Genomic DNA, 19,756 nt, shown 5'->3' on the forward strand with positions numbered 1-19,756 from the left:
TCCTATCACCTCACAGCACATTCTCTGTGTCAGCAGTGAGAGATGAGCACTACAGACAAAATTCCAATCAAGTTCCTGCATGTGCTATTTCCTAATAGCTGTCCCCTGGCTGCTCCTTTGTTCAGCCCCTACAAAGAACCCTCTTGGGTTATGTTTTTTTTTTTCCATTGACTGACACAGGGGCTTAGAGGGGAATTCAGGCTGTTTGCTCATAGCCCTTGAAGATCAGTTTCCTCAGAGGCAACAGAAGTAAGGGAATATGGCACAAATTCAAATCCAGAAGCTGAAAAGGAAACAGTTTAACACAGTGAATAAACCTTACATACACTACAAATACAGCATTTTACACAATGACAATGGGAAAGTAAACTTTTTTTTTAAACGTAAACACCACAAACTAGACAGCATCATTTGAGACTGGTTTTAATATTCAGGAAATTAAATACATATAAAAAGTGTCAATCATTCAGGAGTAAAAAAAAATTCTTAAGCATTATAACAAAACAACACTAGTATCCATTACCAGCAAGTTTATGTGAGGTCATCATCATTTGAGTAATGAAATGTTACTTCTCTAGCATCAAATGGCACATCTGATACATCAGATATACATATAATGGAATTACCTCAGTGATATGTTCTAGACAAAATACAATCCTGTATTTTTTTTTTTTTTTTTAAGTATAGCTTCATCAGGATGTTGCTATATAGCACTTCTGTTAAACTCATACAGCGTACAAACCACATTTTGGTAATTCTAGGCGTCTCTGATTATATAAGGATTTATTCTATTATAAAAATTTAGTCCATCTTTCTCTTTTTTGCTTTAGCAGGAGTTTTGGAGGTACGTTCATTTTCAGGGCTTGGTTCCCACAGTGCATTTCTTACAAATCTGGAAGCTGCTCCTTTATCAAGTTTAGATGCCTTTTTCTTGTCTGCTATTTCTTTGACCTTGTTCATGTATGTTCTTATTCTCTCCTAGAAAATAAAATACACACATTTCACACCATTCTTCCAAGATTGCTGCTAAAGTGAAATCAATGAGTAGAAGCACTCCGCATGGCATACTTCTGTGACCATAATACACAGAAAAAAAATCACATCTTCTAAATACATATCAGGCTCTTCGCAAACTTCAGGCTTCCCTTTTAGCTGATTTTCCACCACAGATATCTACTGTACTAATATTTGCATGACATCCACCACCAAGTGTACATGAAATACTACAAATTTACAGTGAGACAACAATTTTATTTATCTTGCAAAGTGAAAACACAAGATACTGAACCTGATTAGGAATTTGGCCTAAGATTTCCAGCTGTACCAGAGGTTTCTTTCATGACCGTAAATAACTAAAAAGTCTGTTGTCTGTTTCCACTGTCATTCCATAAAGCGAGGGAATACTTTCCTTTCTTGTCATCTTAGTCTATCATAACAATTTAATGCCTGCACTTTTTTAAACAAAGCATGGCTCCGTTTCAGCCCCGTCCCAGTTTAATAATCTCATCTACGTACCCAAACATCCTCAGCCAGTTCTGCGATCGATAAACAAAGGTACTCTGAGGATGTAATTAAAACCCTTTAAGATGGGAATCACCCTCTGAAGTGCCTGCTTCTCTCCACTAAGTAGAGGGGACACTTGCACTAATTCTCAAAAATACATAACTTGGCTGACAGATTTCACATCTAGCTATTTAGTCCAATTATGGCCTTGAACCTCAGGGCCTTTAGGTGTTACTGTAATAAAAACATGTAATAAAAACAGTAATGTGTGTGTAAAGCACATCCAATTCACGTGTCAGGTAAAGCAACATGTCAGTGTGGATTAATAGAACATTTATGGATACTGGTAACTAAATACATGCTGATAACCCACACAGCCACTGATAGCTTTTTTAATCAGGAACATAAGTTACAAAATCTACACTACAAAACTGATTTTCAGTTCTTCAGTGACCCATACAAGCAAATGATTTGTCAAAAAGTTGGGACGCTCTTTCCCTATCAAAAACCTAGCTTTAATGAAGACAGCCTTACAGAGCCCAAAATCATGACAGACTGCAGTATTTCTTTGGTGACTGAGATGGCTAATGAGAACAGGTGGCAAGCCTACATATATCAGCATGGGAAGAAGGAGCTGACAGATGTCAAAGTGGCAAAAGAAATGAACTCTGATAGCTTGAATGTGAGCTTTATTAATATCGTTTGAATTCCAGTGTACTCTCTGTATATACAGAAGGAGCAATTCTAAAAGCAAAACAATCATGACAGAACAGTCTTTTTTACTCCCTTTCCACACAAATAAGAACATTACAATGCTCCTGGAAGGAAGGAAAGCACATTCATTCACCTTCATACTTATAGAAGGAAAAGAAACCTGGATAAGAATCTAGCCTATGATAATTCACTCATTCTTCAAGTTAAAATGACTGGCAATTGTGAAGTAAAATACCGGCATAAAATATCCACAGCAGAAGACTTACAATTTATTTTTAGTATAGCTAAATTAACACAATATTCAGACACTATATAATATAGGAGGAACAAGAAACTGATTGAAAGCTCGTGAAATACTAACTGATCCATTTTTTAATATGATACAGTCTAGACTACTGAAAATCTCACAAAATTAAAAACAGTATTGTTATTCAGCCTAGCTTTCCACATTTTTCAGTCCTATCTTCCATTGCCCAGGTTACGTAAGGATTACATTTTATCTAAGTATATGACAATTGCCCAGATTTAATGTTTTCACTTACACAGGAATTAAAATGTCTAGCTGTAAGTTTTGATTTCTATTTTTTTCTTCAAGCTAAATGATTTGATTTTTTTTCAAGTCAGCAGAATTTTCAAGATACCATGGTTTCTATACTGTAGTCATGCATCTAAATGGAATATAGAGACAAACCTAGAAGATTTATTATAGGTTGTAAATATGTCACTAATGCAGAATTACTGGACAACACACATACAACTGGTGCCAAAAAAGCTTTTAGCTTTGTTGCTGAACTGGATTCTTTACTGCTGAGAAAATGAATTAATGGAGGACTTGGAAGGGGGGGGCTCTTTCCCGTCTCTGCTAGTAAATCAACCACACTATACTTTCAGAGTCATACAAAAGCAAGAAAAGGCAGCCTCAGAGATTAACATGATTCCACGTATTTATAAAAAAAAAATTGGAAGTGATAAATTATTATCAGACATGCAACATTTTTCCATTTAACAGATACAAGTGAAAAGCTATTCTGTTCTGAATTCAATTCTCAAAACAAAGGTGGGGAACAGGAAAGATAAGATGATGACACTGTTCATCTTGTTCTTATTTCAGCAGGCTCTACAGTGATGCTTTAAACTGTATTGTTGGGAACTGAAAATATGACTTCCTTAATTTAGAGAACCCAGCAGGGCATATGAACAGGCAATTATGTAACACTATGTAGCATGTGTGTGCTATTATGGCAATATACCAATTTTAAACATAGATTTAAATGTACATTTATTTCTGTATGAGTTAACTGTCCTGGGAAAGTAAAGTATTGCAATGCATGCATTGTAAAAATCTTACCAGTTCTTGCTTCACTGGATGTTCCTTTGGATTGATTCCCTGTGTAGCCAAGTATACTACAAGAAGAAAACATTTTATTTTTTTTTTAAAGTGGAAGGCTGTGATGACCAAGGGCACGGTCAATTGGTTATATAGGAAAGTGTAGTTTCTACATAAAACTATTAGCCTTGGTGTTAACTGTACGGTTAAGTATCTGATGCACTATAGTCATGAAATATTGCAGTTAAAAAATGCATATATATAATAAATAAATATACACGATGTGGTTAAACCTTGTCCTTTCAAGAAGGACTGAAAAGGTTGCCAACAACAGGAAAAAAAGGTACAAAGATCTTCATGCATGTACAAAGTCAGCCTTTGTAATCAGCAATTTCTGATTTGGAATTTCAACATCATTTACCCCAAGAATGGCAGTAATTTGGGTCCTCAGGGTAATTACTAGTTTCTAATTATTTGGCTATGAAATATGGTTATTTAATGTTTGCAGCTGTCTAGAAAATGTTCAAATGGTGATCATTTGAACTATTTCCTATCATATACTTACCCCAAAACATTGAATTTAATGTGTATGCTGAAACCAAATCCAGCTTTACTTGCTCAAGAGGCTCTAACTAGAATAAAAAAAAACATTTACACATTAAGCAAGATGTGCACAGATTTTAGTAATATTCCCATTTTATAATTGCCTATGAATGCATTCATATACACTGAATGAGCTTTTTTTTTTTTTTTTTAACAACACAAGTTCACTGAGAACATATCCAAGCCTACTTTCCTGCCATCACAGAACCATTCCCTCCTCTTCAAGTATTCACATCATTTTTCCAGTTCAGTATTAAATGCCACAATCCCAGATAGCCAAAAGCACAAAATCGATTAGCACGTAACTCAGACTATTGTTCCCATAGTCAGGAAGATCCCTATTTTTTCCACAGAAACTTAAAATAGTTTCTGCTACCACTGGAATTAAAAAGAATGTCTTAAGATTGCTGAAGCTCAAATGCAAGTATGAACATTAACACTACACATGTTAGACTGTGTTCAACGCATGCTGGAATACTTAGAGCTGCACAACGAAGGAAGAATAAAGGTAACGAGTTGGTTTATTTTTTTCCCTTCAACTGTCAAAGTCAATTTACTGTTTTAGTCCTATAGGATTTCCAGAAACTCTGATAAGATCATTGTACAGCTCACTAGTTCCAACATGGATACTGTCAAAAGATTGGTGTTGTCAAGACCATTTTCTTCATTTATTTATGTCAGAAATCCTCAGAGAATAAAGAAGTTCCCTCACGTTAGCTTTTTCTTGCCTTAAAAAAAAAAAAAAAGGAAGTTACATGTTAGGTCTTAAATGTCAAAAGACAGGCTTGTATGAGGTCTTCAAGCAGTACCTTCCTCTATCTTTATGTCCTGAAGAAAAACCACACATTTTACAGACTTATGCTTATAACACAGCTAAAGGAGAACTAAAGGAGAAAGCTCAGTTTTTCAAGCATCAAATTCTGCAAGACTGGATTTCTAGAATCAGAAGATCAATTCTCAATGTTGCCAAATCATCTTTGCATCCTTCTATATTAACCAAGTTCCATGAAGTTTATAGCGAAAAGGTCTCAGACAACTGTTAGTGAGCTCTCCAGTCCAGAAGAGCACTCAGCATGCACTTTCAGGAAGGTCAGGAATAAGGTGGAATGCCCTTTACCTAAACGATTTGCTGGTAGGATCATCACTTTCTACCTTAGAAGAACATATATTTCATTGCTTCGTTTGTAACACCCTCTGGGTACCTTAGAAATGTAAGTTTCAAACATTAGGGTAGGGAGTGTCTTATTTGTTATTTGTCTGTACAATGGCTAGCCAAACAGACCCTTTTATTCAATTCAGGTTCCAAACTACTCCTGTTTTAATAACAGAAAGGCTGTCGAAGATGATTTACCTTTTGGAAAAGCTCACGTCTAGGAACAGACATCATCGTCTTCAGCATCTCATCTACAGAACTAAGAGATTTTTCAAATGTTTTAAGATAATCATGAATTTCAGTGGGGTATTCTTCTGTGTTAATATCATCTTCTGACATTTCCATCTGGAAAAAAGAAACAAAACTAATAATCCTCCTTACAGACTCAAAAAGACTATTTTAAAATACAAAGTATTAACATTTATTCATTAAACATTATAGAAAACATCTCCTGAAGAGTTCTAGCAAGTAACATCAGTGCTGACACAGTTAAAGGTCCTGTGGTTACAGTGATCTCTCTCAACTGATGTGCAGAACTGCATGAAGGAGCATTACAAATGACACACGACTGTAGTACCTATTCTTGTACCAGCCCTAAACCAGTTTTTAACTTTTATGGTCTGTGATAGAAATTATTTGCTTGCGTAAAAGAAGTGCTCCATAAATCACAGTACATAGAGCGCTGCACCAAACAACAGGCAGAGCACTAAGAAAGCAGCGATAGGGCTTCAGCCCATCTTAGGAACAGACATTACTTCAGCCTCAAAGCAGTTATCCAGCACCAGTTATGTCAGGGTCAGTTACATCTTCCAATCCTAAATTTAGGATTTGGTCCAAGAAACTCTTCTTGTGGACCCTGTATCCAGTTTTTGGAATTATCTATGGGGTATTATAATCTGCGATATAACTCTACCAGTAAACGATGCTGAGCTCATTTTGATTTCAGAATACTCTGCAAATCTTGAGGACATATCTACGCAAAGCAACTGTGAGATCAGCAAAGATGTGAAAAATCCCAGAGCTCTCCATTTTTGATCCCAGCATTCATGGTAACATGGCACGGCTACTGCCAAGCCATCTGGCTGCTGGCTTACGATCAAGATCTTTAATTCCTCTCTAATCATAAATCACTTATTATCTTGGGGAGTTGATGTTACTTAAAGCTATGTTATTTTCTACAGCTTCTACTGACTGAGCAATGATTTTTTTTTTTTAGACGTTATAAGGAAAGAAATGAAATACATCATTTTCCTGCCCATTTGTTGGGCTGCATCAAGAACAGTGTGAGCACCTGGAGCACCGCAGCCCCTTCTACATAGTGTGATAATCTCACTCCCAGCTGCTGAGTACAGGGGGTGGGAGCATTAGTTGGAGAAACTGCACTTTGCAAGTTTGATCTATGAACGCCAAGCCATACAGCCCGTGCAAACAGCAAGAAAACAGCAAACAGCTGTCACATCACTGGAGTTTGTTTTAGATAAAGATTTGATCTTTCCCTTTTCCTGGCAAGAGCTTGGTTTGTGTGAGAGAGGTTTCTTTTTATTTATGTTGTCTTCTGGAGGTCCATCAGGACAAAGATTGGAAGGAAAAACAGTGTGGAGCTATTTTACTCAGGCTCGCCTACAACTTGTTTTTAACCACACCAGCGCGATGCCAAACATATGATCAGCCACTTAACAAGCCCATTTCCATTGCTGTTATTTGCATGGTTTAGAATTATAATCCTGCTCGGCTGCGTGACTTTTCATCCTGGTCAGAGTTTCAGAGTCAGTACAGCATTACGATATGAAGGTCCCCTCCCTACCCCGGCACATAACTCACTCCATTTAAATACCTTTTCAGTCACCTGCAGCATATCTGAGCAAGAAAGCTGAGTTGAACTGACAAGATACTAACACAGTTATTTCTGCCCTTTATGACAATATTGTTTGCATTTCATTCTGTCCTGGCTACCTGCACCCTTCTTAGGCTGACTGAGCTAGTCCAGTGTCTCTGTTGCTACGTTGTAGTCTTAAAACGCAGCACAAAAACTACCCAAAGCTACAGAAGAAACTAGACTCTCCCAGCTGTTGATACAGTTAAGCCTGGTTAGAAGCTATCTGTCAGCGCACAGTTACTATACTTACGCATACAGGGACAGAGATGTAACCCAATCCAACAATATATAGGGCTTTACCAGTCTCTCCAATCCTTTATCTACTATGGTCTAAATTTTATAGACACGCGTGAAAACACTGACAAATTCCAACTTTTCTCTCTCCCTTTATCAGGACATCCGGCACCAGCAACTACAGAAAAAAAGACAGCAAACTCCTACAGCAGGAACATGTCACCAAAACTAGTCTAAGCTTTTTTACCACAGCTACATGGACAAAGAGGCACTGCAACATACATGACATTCTTCTCAATATCCCAAGCTAGACCTAAAGAATGAGGCAGAAAAACAACAGCAAGATAAAAGGAAAGAACAGATGCAGCCCAAAATACATTTTTCTGTGATTGCTGCCTCATGAATCAGAAAGAACTGCCCTCCTAACATGATGTATTTACTTGGCATTCAGCTAGCAAAGAGAGGGAAAAAACCGCCTCAGCCTTCCATGGAAGAAGGCTGCACATTACCATGGAGCCTACCACGCACAGGCTAAGTCTGCTGCTGCTGCCCTGGGAGAGGGAAGAGTTTGTTGGACTTGTGTTTTCTGTTCATTTCAACGGGAACTAGAACAAGTTCCTACTCCTGCTGTGTAGGGACTTCTCTCTTTTCATTAGACTTGTTTCAGCATTACTAATCTCTAAGCAGGATACATTACAGCGTTGGCACATGCCAACAATACGGCAGCAGTCAACAGCCTAAAATAGTTTAGAGAGCATTAAATCAACAAGAACAAACCTTACGCTGCATCAGAAAACAAGTACACCAGAAAGTGTTTCTGCCAAAATCAACACACAGACTGCACAGTCACACCTGCTGAATGACAAAGCCAGGGATGCAAGGAACTAAGACCTACCAGTGGCTCTGTAAACATGCCTAAAGGCTATGCTGCCCTCAGTAGTTATGTTTCAGTGATTAAACCACAAACAAGATTTCCTCAAAGCTCCACAAGTGTTTCCCTATGCATTTAGAGCAAGCAGAGTTTTAATTCAGTTCCTGAAGTGGATGTTTACTGCACAGGATTTCTTTGTTGGATTTCAATTGTATTTTATTTGCCACAGAGATCCGACTTCAAAAATTAGACATAGTGCAAATATTAAGATAAGTGAAGATAATGAAAATATTTGCTGGATAAACACGTGAATAATGGGGAAAATTAGGGGAAATACGGATAAGAAAGCGTTTTCATTATCAAGTAATAACATAATGCAGAACACAAACTGCGGTTGTGTGATGGTAGTACTTTATTAGATCTTTAATTTTGAGAACAGAAAGGAAAGTTCACAACCCATAAGCATAAAATAGAGAAGGTCTACTTTGATTAAGGACACTGAGGCAAACCAGAAGTGATGAAAAACATGGCATGACTTCATAACATCAACCCAAAATACCTTTCCCTTTTAACTCTGAGCTCAAAAATTCTCATGTAGTTTACAGGGAAAAAACCTAGAAGAAAAGCCTAGAAGAAAAAAACTTTAAATCACAAAAGTAACAAGTTTTCTCATGAAGAGGGTTTAATTGCATTTAAGTCTGATTAAAAAGTGCCAAAAAATGAGTTTTCACAAGTGGTAATTCTCATTTATTCACCAACACAACTACATTTATGTAAAATTCTACTTAGAAAACAAGGAACATCTTGTTTTCTCTCCAGCTAACATAGTATAAACAGCAAGGAATACACTGAGCATTCAAAAGGGGAAGGGACGGAAATATTGGAAATGAAGTGCATAAAAGAAACATGAAAAGGGGAATGCAAGAGAGATGTCATCTTCTGCAGACTATATAGAAATGACTAAATGCAGTTTGCTGCAGTGCTAACATGGCTATTGATCTAAGATCTAACTGCATTAAATTCTGTGTTAAGGAATTTTATATTAAAAAAAACAGATGACTGCACACAAAGCAATTAGCAAAATTGTCTACGTCCATATTTATCTTCCAGGAGAATGAAGAGAACTCTGCAGACTCCTCCTTTCAAAAACGCACACCCATGGCTGGCATACAAAGGTAAGAAAAGGAAAAAGTAGAACTGTGGATAGTTTGCAGGTGGCTTTTATAAATAATCTCTGAATTTACCTAGTGCTTTAGCACAAGCCTTAGAAATCAACTGCCGGATGGCTTTAAAAAAACAAAACAAAACACCACAAACACTCCCTCCTGCCCACCCCAACACCAAAATTGTATCTCTCATACTGAAAGACAAACTCTAATTAGGCCCTGGGTACACCGATGAGAGGTTTCACTGAAGGTGCATGGTGAAGGTAATGGAAGCTACAGGCATATATCAAGGTGGCCATAGGAATCCACAAAAGATAAAATTAAAATATGCTCTAGGTGTTAGTGTCACGCACATAGTTTTCACCTGGAATTAAAACTGCACGTTCAGGATAAAAATTACATCTGAAATCGTTTCTAACAAGCAAACAAAAGACAAGTAATTCAGAATCCTTCTTCGCACTTACTATTGCATCTCAACGCTTCATGTTAATTCTTGCCTTTTTTTTAAGCCCTAGGAGGCCTTATGTTCATATTGAGCTCAAATCTTTTATTTTTTTCAGATCATTCAGCTAACAAAAATCAGATGAGACTTTCCTCCTTTTCATTAATATCTGCAGGTTACATAAAGAAAACCAAAAGAAACCCAAACCCTTTCGATCAGGGTAGATAAAATGCTTTCAAACTTAAATCAAATGCATTAGTAACATCAGTATGATCAAGCATCTCCACCAGCTCTCAGGATAATGACACTGTCCTCCCTCTCTTGAGTTCTGACTCACAACCTGCAGCAAATGTAGGTGATATGCAAGCATAGCAGGGTCTGTCCCTTCTGCTCTAACTTTAGTTCACTGCCGCAGCTGTAGGACTGAGCAACAAGGAACAAGCACTTAGAATACAGAACAAGCATTTCAATTTAAATCTACCAGAGATGACAACAAAGTTCTTTGATTACAAACCTCTTTGGGGCAGAGAAAGCCAGTTTATTTTGGACAGAGATACCCATTTTATTCCATGTTTGCAAAGCTGTAAGTACAATAGGCTCTGATCTGTGACAGACTCTTCAGCATTATTGCAGCATAACAAGTCATTAGTTACCTGCTAGTCACCACTGTGTCCACAGATCTGTTTTGCTACTGATGCCCTTCAAGCCAGCTTGGGGCAGCTGGAGAGCGCATCTAGTACAATTAGAGCACTCTTGAAACGCCAACTCACAGTCTTGTTTGCAGGAAAGATTTCCATTGCAAAAGCAATTAAGCCTACCACGAAATACCAAGTATGCACCAACAGGCTTATCTTGATCCCCTTAAGAATATCCCAACTCGAGCCATGGTAGCTCTCCAATGTGCCCCTTGCACTACAGTATGAATAGGCAACAACCAAGCAATCATTTTCAACCCCATCTCCAAAGCTAGGCTCCAGTCAGTGTCCCAGTGAGCACAGAAAAACCCTGCTAAACAACTCACAGCCATCAGGCTCTTGCTGATGGCACTGAGATCCAATTTCTTCAGCCTCAGAGGATCTGCAAAGTTTATTTTGCTCTGTCTTAAAAGACTATCAAAATTTCAAGGAAAGGAATATTGCAAGTGAGCCTTAACGCTTCAGCCCATGGGGGATACGATGTGAGAAATGGGGTATCTCATCCTGGCCCATATTGACTTCAGCCCTGTTTATATACACAGAAACCAGCTTTGATATAAACCTTCAACTTGATCTGCACGATTCCCAAAACATATTTATTCTCTGTGGAGTGTCATCAGCTGTCCTGGATTCCACAAGGCCGATGACACAGTCATTTCCTCTGCTGGACAAATGCAACGCACACTGGCCCTCGCTCAGCTCGAACCTGTCAGTACTCCCATCAGCAAGTACGACGATAAAGACAGCTTTCTTTAGGTATGTCCAGAACACTTCCTTGCGAGAGGTTTTCTGAAGAGCTCTCACATTCAAGACTGTTTTAGCACAGCTCAATTCAAGACTGGGACTTTAACGTGATGTTAAATTTGAGTGTCTAAAGTGGTCTCTAAAAAATACTTTTGGTCGCACTGAACCTCTGAAGAACTTCTACAGCAAAATGCTGTCCCCTTGCGTAGTCTGAACCACTCTGACAATTTATATGTATTCCAATTTATTTGTGACAGCAAGTGATACTTCTGTCCTATCAAATTCTCAGAAAATAACCAGCCTCCAGTCTGCAGCTGGTGTTGCACGAGGTGTAAACACCTCTAAGTCATGGTGTTTACTGCCACTTCCATAATTTGCTGCCACTTGTTTCCTCTAGACAGTAGTTCTACACTCTGTGAAAAAAGTACTTCCTTCCTTTCCTCAGAACTTAATTTCCTATATTTACACTCTATACATTACCTTCCCCTACTGTTTAGGGCAGCAATCCTAAAATATTTTTGGCTGTTCATTACTTGACCACACTAACAAAACAGTTTGGTCAACTATTAGAAGCGTATTTACCCATTTTTGTTTGGCACAATGCAGTAACTGTGGAATGTTGTGTTATAAGCATTAGCTGACAATCTTATTGATGCAGCAGAAACTAGAAAAAAATCTTTTCTACCTATCCCCTAAACACAATTTAACAACTAATAAACTGACAAAAAGGAGACCAGCTACTATCAGCAAAGAAAAGGGATGTGCAGAAAATCACTGAAGTGAGTGAATAATACAGAAAACTAATTTGGGGACATGGAGTTTTCACAGGGAGAGAATTAAATAAGAAATCATTGTAGGATAGAGAAGACATGTATGCTGGCCTGACACAGGAAAAAAGTGCATGGCAGTCACCATAGCCTGACACAGGAGGGAGAACAGAGAACTGGGAGAACAGAAGAAGTAGGGAAAAAGGAACCCAGCAAAACAATTTTCCAGCAGAGGAAAACTGAGCTCATACAAGTGAGCGAGGAGAACACTGCCTGTGTGAAGAGGTAACTAAATGTGGTGTGCACCCCAAGGCCCAGCAGGATGACCCACAGCAGGCCTGCCTTAAGAATAGAGAAAAGCAAATGCAGTGGGCAAAGGAAACTCAGACAAATGTAGTGAAATCTACAATCTCAAAGCTTTCCTAGTCCGTTACCACATCCCTTTGGCATCAATTCTAAAGTTAACAATATGAAACTTCACTCTCGTTCTTACCCCTCCATCAGTCACCTTTATTTCTTCTTTCTGTGCTGCCTTCTCCAGCTCTGGTTCTGCAACCTGCAAACATGGTGACCAACACTATTCCAGCATCCTGTTTTATTTAAAGGACTTTATGCTTTTCTCTGCTCACCATTGCATTCCATACATATTCTACAGTTTTCTACTGGTGTTATTAAAAACAAAGAAAAACCTTTGCTAAGTGCTGGCATTTTATATAAAAATCAGATCATCTGTGCACATATGAAGAACCAATTAGAAATATGCTTATCAAAACAGTCTGTGGGATTTCTGCAAATTATCCAAATGCCTGCGTTTCTGATAGGAAGCCTAAGAATGCTAACAAACACATTCAAATTGTTAAAAATAAGGCTGTTTAACTGGCATAAGCTAAAGTTTAGTTTGCAAGCTGAAGTCCCCTAGTAAGTCGCTAGTAGCAACTAAACTCCCAATCGTGATGCTGTGACACAGAAAGAGCACAATTTCGCCTTCACAAGAGCAGGAGAGTTCTTTATTATAAATTACTCGCAGTTAATGATTCAAGTATAACCTGCCTGCCTACCAACGGGAAAAAGCGCTACTAAGCTATTTCAACCACGGCCTGCACGTGCAAAGCGTATCTTCTCTCTGAAAACCAGGCTTTCCCCATGGCAGTCACTAACTAATCACAACGCTATTTTAGCGTTATTTAGCCTTGAAACGCCCTCCAAACCCTAAAACCCCGCGAAGCCCCCCCCCCTCACGGCCGTTCCCTCAGGGCCGTCCAACGGCCGCGCCCCACGCCAGGCCCCGCGCGCACCACGCCGACCCGGGGAGGGGGGGGGGGGGGACAAGGAGGGGGGGGGCACGGGTCGTCCAGGCGGGGCTGCCGCTCTTACCTCCGCGCTCCGCTCCGTCGCGCGGCTCTGACGTCACGCCGGGGCCGTTGGGCGCGACTGGCGGCCGTCAGGGCCCCGCCTGTGAGGGGAGCGGGGCGGGGCGGGGCGCGGGCGGCCCTCAGAGGGGCCGGGGGAAGCTCGCCTGGCTGGCTTGTGGTTCTCCGCGAGATATAGGCATCCTCTTAATCGTTTGACTGACCTCTCCGTGCTCTGATACGGCTGTTCTAGTTAAATCAGTGTGAGCCGCAAACGAGAGGCTTTCCCCTAGCCCCGTTGGAAGCGTATCTGAAGATCTTCAGACGTTGTACTTGTTTACGTCTTGTCATCGTCCTTGTCCTCATGGAGATTGAGGTTTAACGGTTGCGGTTTCTACCAAAAATGGCTGAAAAAGCAATGCAATTTTTTTAATATAACATTAATTATGAAAGTAGCAAACACAGGAATGCATTAAGAACTTTCTGATTGTATGGGGGATGCACACACGGATAGACCCAGATACCACTGGGGTGAGGACTGGTAGCCCTACTGACTGCAAATACATCACCAGAAGAATATAACCCACTTCACTGAATTTTCATAACCATTTCTTAACAGTCTAATTCCTTTATCTTGTCCAGTTTTCCAAGTACAGCTACAGAACTGTGCACTCTATGTAAAAGTAAATTGAAGAGAGATTCAGTTTATAAGGTTTAGAAATGCAACAGAATAAATGGGAACAAAACAAACCAAAAACAAACAAACAAAACCAGCAAGACCTGAACTCCTCAATATTAAAAAGTTTGCAGTTCCAGACTGCCACGGTGTCTACAAGAACCAAAGAATACTTGCCATATGTTGAGTTAACTCCTACCTTTCTATTCACGTGTCACAGGTTTGGAAACACAGAGAGGAAGTTGATCGATAGACTAATTGATTTACCAAATGTTAGGTGGGACATTTCTGCCAGAGTCATATTTCCTAAACCCTATATTTTCTTTCAATTAAAAGATGAAAGGAAAATGCAACACATGCTGATCAACGTCCAGATTCAACCGTTTGTAGATGATAACCACGTACAGCATTAATGCAGTACAGGTTGGAGTGTTTCATATCATACAGTGTGGCTCTTTGTCGCCTTCTAGTGGCTTACACACGTTATAGACTTGCTACTGGCTCCAAATTGCTACAGATTTATGCTTTTGTTTTGGTAACGAGAGTTTGTATACTTAAGTGCCATAGATCTTGGAATTTCTAGAGGCAGTTCACTAAGAAGATTGCTAGGTATATATGTATTTGTTTTCTGCCTAAAATGGCTGCGATGCTTGTTTGTTTTTCAGAGCAGTGAATGAGGAGTTAAGGGTTTGTCTTTATCCCAGCCAAAATATGATTGAATACAGCTTATGTAATTCAGTTGTTTTATGTTGGTGTCACTGTGAAAGTATATTATGATTTTATGTGTGGATATCTATACAAAAATCTATCCAGGAAAAGCTATACAGCCATCCAGTACTTAATGGAAGCCATTTCATTTGAGAGGACTGTGAATGATTATTGATTTTTCTCTATCATTCCCAAAACAACATAAAACAATCCTAAATATTTTCGCCAAAACAGTCAAAATGACAGGCATCTTTAACGTAATTACTCCTTTATTACGATTTATCTCATTCATTGCGCACGCTATATATCGACCCCTTCAGAGTCAATGTTCTTTGCAGAGCAGACATGGAGGCCAAATCCTGTAGTCTCAACTTGGCTAGAACCATAATGCTTACGTGTAAGCAGAAGGATTTCTGTTCTGAGGTCACCTGCAGTATTCTCATCAGGACTATAATTCTTTAAGATAAACATGTTTGCTGTATTTAAGACATGCAGTAATATTTTATAAGCATTTCTTTCAAAATGCTGAACTGCCTTGACTTTTCACCTTGAGGGTGAGGCCCACAGATTTTGTGAAAAAGCAAGCTTTTTGTTGCCTTTCATGAAAAGAATGAGGAACAATATCTGAGCTTTTTTAACAGAACATTTTTGGTAAACATATATCTAACGTGCATTTTCAATTAAAATGTGACAAATAAGAGTACTTACTCACCATATCAAGGGTAGTGACATTGATGGGTTTTTTTTAAGTCACAGCCAAACGTCATAAAGATGTTTTATGTTTCCAGATAAAAAGATGTTTCCAAGATGTTAAAGATGTTTCCAAGCATGACAGAAGCCACGTGTTTCAATATCAGCAGAAGCCCACGGTGTCCAGTGACTATGTAAGAAGACTTGCTGAGAATTACAAATAAATTGCCATTGTGCATTCGATTAAGCAGGCTTTTCACAGCTTAGGTGAAAATCAGAGCTCCAGAGAAACACAGATTTTGTACAGTCCTTATGTCAGACCACTGTGTTCAAGCTGCCCTAATGTCCTCGGACACCCCCAGTGCTAAATTCTAAGATTGTGTCAGCTTCAACAGTGCAAAAAAATGGTCTGCTGCAGTCTGTTCATTTTTTTGTCCAAATTCTCTCCCTATTCTACTCTTTCTAATGTCTGTTGAGTCCTCAATTGTGTTCCTGTGGTTTGAATGATACAATTTACTAATTACGCTACTCCTCCTTTGGATATTATTATATTTGAAAGGAAAATGAAACTCATTAAATTATACTAGAATGAAATTCTCCAGATTATCTGTAAACTTTATTGTCTTCTGAAACGTGCCTTATGATTAAAATCTCATAAAGCAGAAACAGTAACAGTGTTGCTCTACATAGGTGGGAGCAGCTTTTAGTCACTTAGGGCAGCTGAAGCATCCCATGTTACTCTGAAGGGGATGAGAGGTGGTTACACCCACTCTCCCTTCTCAGCACCTTCCTCCAGGATCACTCAATAATCTGGATTGGCAGGCAGGCCATCCGTACTAAAAACCCTAGCTCAGCCAACCACGCGGAAAAAAGCACTGCGCCCTCGCTGTTCACCAAAAGCTGGATGACATCACAGCTCGGGAAATTATGTCAATCCCAACACTGGCTCCATACTCCCGAGGAGGGACTGTGTGACAGCACAGAGCTTCACAGAACTCCGGTCACTACAAGATGAACAGCAGAAGGCAGTAAGGAATGGCCCAATGCCATGGGCTGGGCAGGACGAAAGAGCCACCCAGGTGCAGCTCTGCCCACAACCATCAGGATTCCCAGCTTTGGCAAACCATCCTTCTGCCCTTTGTAGCTAACGCCACAAAACACAGCATTAGCAGTGGCTGTGCACACTGTGAAAGATCAGCAAGGTCATGGATGACCACCTTGTTCATGAAAAGATTCACAAGGAATGAGATCTTCAGCCAGAGAGGCTGCACACAGACCTGCTTGTTGGACTGAGAGATGATTTTATGGACCCTGGCAGTGTTACACAAAGCCCCCACTTTGCATCCACAGCAACAGGAAAGCTGTAATAAAAAAATCATCCAGGGTGCCTTGAAAATGGCCAGTGTAGCTGATGTCCAAATCAAGTTGTTTGTGCAGATGAGTTTAAAATTTCATTCCAACCAAAAATACGCAGTTCTACTTCTGATCACTTAAGCCTGGGTCATGCTAAGCTCCACAGCCTGAAGTACAGACCAGCTGTGGCAACTCCAAGGCCCAGAAAAATAATGCCACTGAAAAAGCTCATACAGCATTTGAAGATGCTCATGTAGAAGACAAGATGAATACAAAAATAGTCAGCATTCTTCTGACAATCTGGTGTAAATCCAAAGAAGGACGCTAGAAGCCACTTGTAACAAAAGGGTCAATGAGTCACTGGCAGCATAAACGTTCAAATAGTAAAAACAGACCAGAAACAAAAGACAGTTACAACAGGCATCTACAGTCATCCTAACAAAGGAAAATAAAGGAATGGTATTGCTTTGTCTTCAAGTCCAGCCTCTTCTGACACTAACTGCTCTTTCTGGCCTTTTAATGACTTTTACCAAGAGCAGCAGAAATACTTTGTTAAATAATTTAGCCTAAGTGGATATTTTTATCAGGTGTCCACCACAAGCCCTTTCTATCAATTACTGGAAAGGCAGTACACGCCAGCACAGAGAGCATTCCCTTTTATTCTGGCAGTCCCTTAAACCTCCAGAGATTCACTAGCTGTGCTGAAAATGCCAAACTAATTCAGACTTAAAATGAGATTTAATTTGGTGAGGATACAGCTACAGTATTTTGAAACTAAACTGAGAAATGTTGTGCTACCTCTGGTCAGTCTGTAGCTTAGGTTTAAAAAAGAGTGTCTGTATAAAACTGTGCAACATCACATTTAAACTATTTAAAGAATGAGTTAGTCTGCACCTGGGTACCTGACCTGCAAAACATTTCACAACTGAAGTAAAGTTATGGCTAATGTCATTAAAAAGCAGAGTAGCGGAAGATAGATACCTTTTAAAATTCCAGGTCAGGGCAAGCAGACCAGTTTGGGAGATCCTGGTCTTTGTAGTGCACTAGTGTCTGAAGGCCTCAGCCATGTAAAGAAATTTCTGGGACAGGCGTTTTGTGATTTTGAGGCCTGTTTCTCTACAATCTGTTCAATGGTCGGACCAACAAATTACCAGAGGAGCGTGTAGCAGGAGTAAGCTCAAGCATCAGCATCCATCTGCTCTCCGGTACCTGCCTGCCTGCGCTTGCCACTCAGTAGACGAGGGGTGAGTACCTGCTGTGTCCCTGGCACATCACAAGACAAACACTTGCAAAAGGACAATTACAGGCAGCTCACTGGCACTTTTATGGTAATTTACGTCTCTGCCTGCATTCTGCAGAGATCAGATATATGCAGGGGGCAGGGAAGCAAGGCAGGAATAGAGAATTCAGTGATTTATTACAAGGCATACAGCGAGTCGAGGAAGATGGACCAAGATATCGGACCTGTCAGGTCTGTGCCCCAATCACTAGTGAGGAGTATTGAGGCTAACCCCAGGGATGTCTCACATCTTCAGGAGCTAAAAAACAACCAAACAAAAACACTGTAGCAGTGACACAGGACAATGGAAAAGAAGTGTGGCCTCAAAAATTTTCCCTGTTGTGATACAGCCTGCTGGACTTGGGGGTAGTGTATGTGGCACTCCAGGCCCAGGTGAACTTAGACTCACCTTTCAGTTAAAATGCTCTGGAAATGTCTTTTTTTTTTTTTTTTCCTGCACTCAAATTAGATTAGAATGGCTTTAAACATACTAAACACAGACTCTTTTCCCTTTTGAAAACATAACATTTCTAATCAAAATACAGATGTAAAAGTACATGGAAAGAAGGAAACTGAGCTTGATGTAACTTTGTTTTAGGGAGGAAAAATAATATAATTCAATAAGACTAGCTTAAACTCTCTGATTAAAGCTTTTTGAACATAACAGATAGGGAGGCTGAGATCTCTGCTGAGATAAAGATAGTTAGCACAGATCAAAAGAGCTTGTGTTCATGCCAGCTAGATTAAATGACAGGATGTGGTGAAGTGCTGCGTACCGTATCTGGTTACTTCACGTACAAAGCTTTATTTGCTGAATGCAGATATATCTATTAGGTTATATGTATTTATATATGAAAACCGGAGAAATAAATGGAAGGCAATCTACCATGCGTGGAGTATTTGTTCTGATACTGTTCCAAGATTGCATTTTTTCCAATTAGTATGTAAAGCTGTAATTTTTATAGCTGTCTCTCTCACTAAGATTGTAAAAGTAAATTGTATTAGAAATTGAGATATTTTTTCTAAAGGCATTAGCATTCCACCATTCTCACTTCCTAGCTTCTGTGCATAAACTCAATAGAACCGTATATTTCATTCTCCAACTTCATTTTAGCATGAAGCCTGGGACAGCTTCAGGAGTAAATCAAAATTGGGACCCAAATTGCTGTTGTCATTTTAAAGGATTTTTTCCTTGGTATTTATTTACCTGCGCACGTCCCCCGAAGAGGCAGGACGCCGGGCTGGAAGGCTCTGGTTTAACCCACCGTGGCTGCTTTTGTGTTTGTCACACGTTCTGCAACAGCAGATGTGGGAGGAAGAAAATATGAATGTCGGGAAGGGAAAACGCTGATGGCTAGGAAGATGCCAGAGGCCTGTGCCACTGCGCGCTTCTGCAAGGCAGCAGAAGGGGTCTGTCTCCACATCTGCTGAGCAGGCAGCCCTGCCTGGTCGAGCTACACCAGCAAGAAACATGAAGGAGAAATTCTGTCAGCTCTGCAGGAAGATTGATGACTCAGAAAATGAAAGGTTTAGCATGGGATGCACCTGAAATGAGCAGATTTCATTAACTGCACCTACATTTTATTATTTTTCAGCAGTGCTGCCT

The 19,756-nt window shown here is 39.7% G+C and overlaps 1 protein-coding gene across 3 annotated transcripts; it reads right to left on the reverse strand.

The window, feature by feature from the left end:
• Positions 1-406: 406 nt before the first annotated feature.
• C1D (C1D nuclear receptor corepressor) lies at positions 407-13,751 on the reverse strand. Of its 3 annotated transcripts, none has more exons than XM_035553042.2 (6): positions 13,470-13,556; positions 12,589-12,651; positions 5,499-5,645; positions 4,110-4,176; positions 3,566-3,621; positions 407-978 (listed from the first exon to the last, which is right to left on the reverse strand). In XM_035553042.2, exons 3-6 carry the CDS (start codon positions 5,643-5,645, stop codon positions 802-804), a joined length of 447 nt encoding a protein of 148 aa, XP_035408935.1. In that variant the 5' UTR covers positions 12,589-12,651; positions 13,470-13,556; the 3' UTR covers positions 407-801. The 3 variants fall into 3 exon arrangements, with proteins under 3 accessions (XP_035408935.1, XP_035408937.1, XP_035408936.1); XM_035553044.1 differs by having other exon boundaries at positions 12,604-12,651; positions 13,470-13,493; XM_035553043.1 differs by lacking the exon at positions 12,589-12,651 and having other exon boundaries at positions 13,470-13,751.
• Positions 13,752-19,756: the final 6,005 nt, after the last annotated feature.

This window comes from Cygnus atratus, chromosome 3, assembly GCF_013377495.2.
Source record: "Cygnus atratus isolate AKBS03 ecotype Queensland, Australia chromosome 3, CAtr_DNAZoo_HiC_assembly, whole genome shotgun sequence".
NCBI classification, from domain to species: domain Eukaryota; kingdom Metazoa; phylum Chordata; class Aves; order Anseriformes; family Anatidae; genus Cygnus; species Cygnus atratus.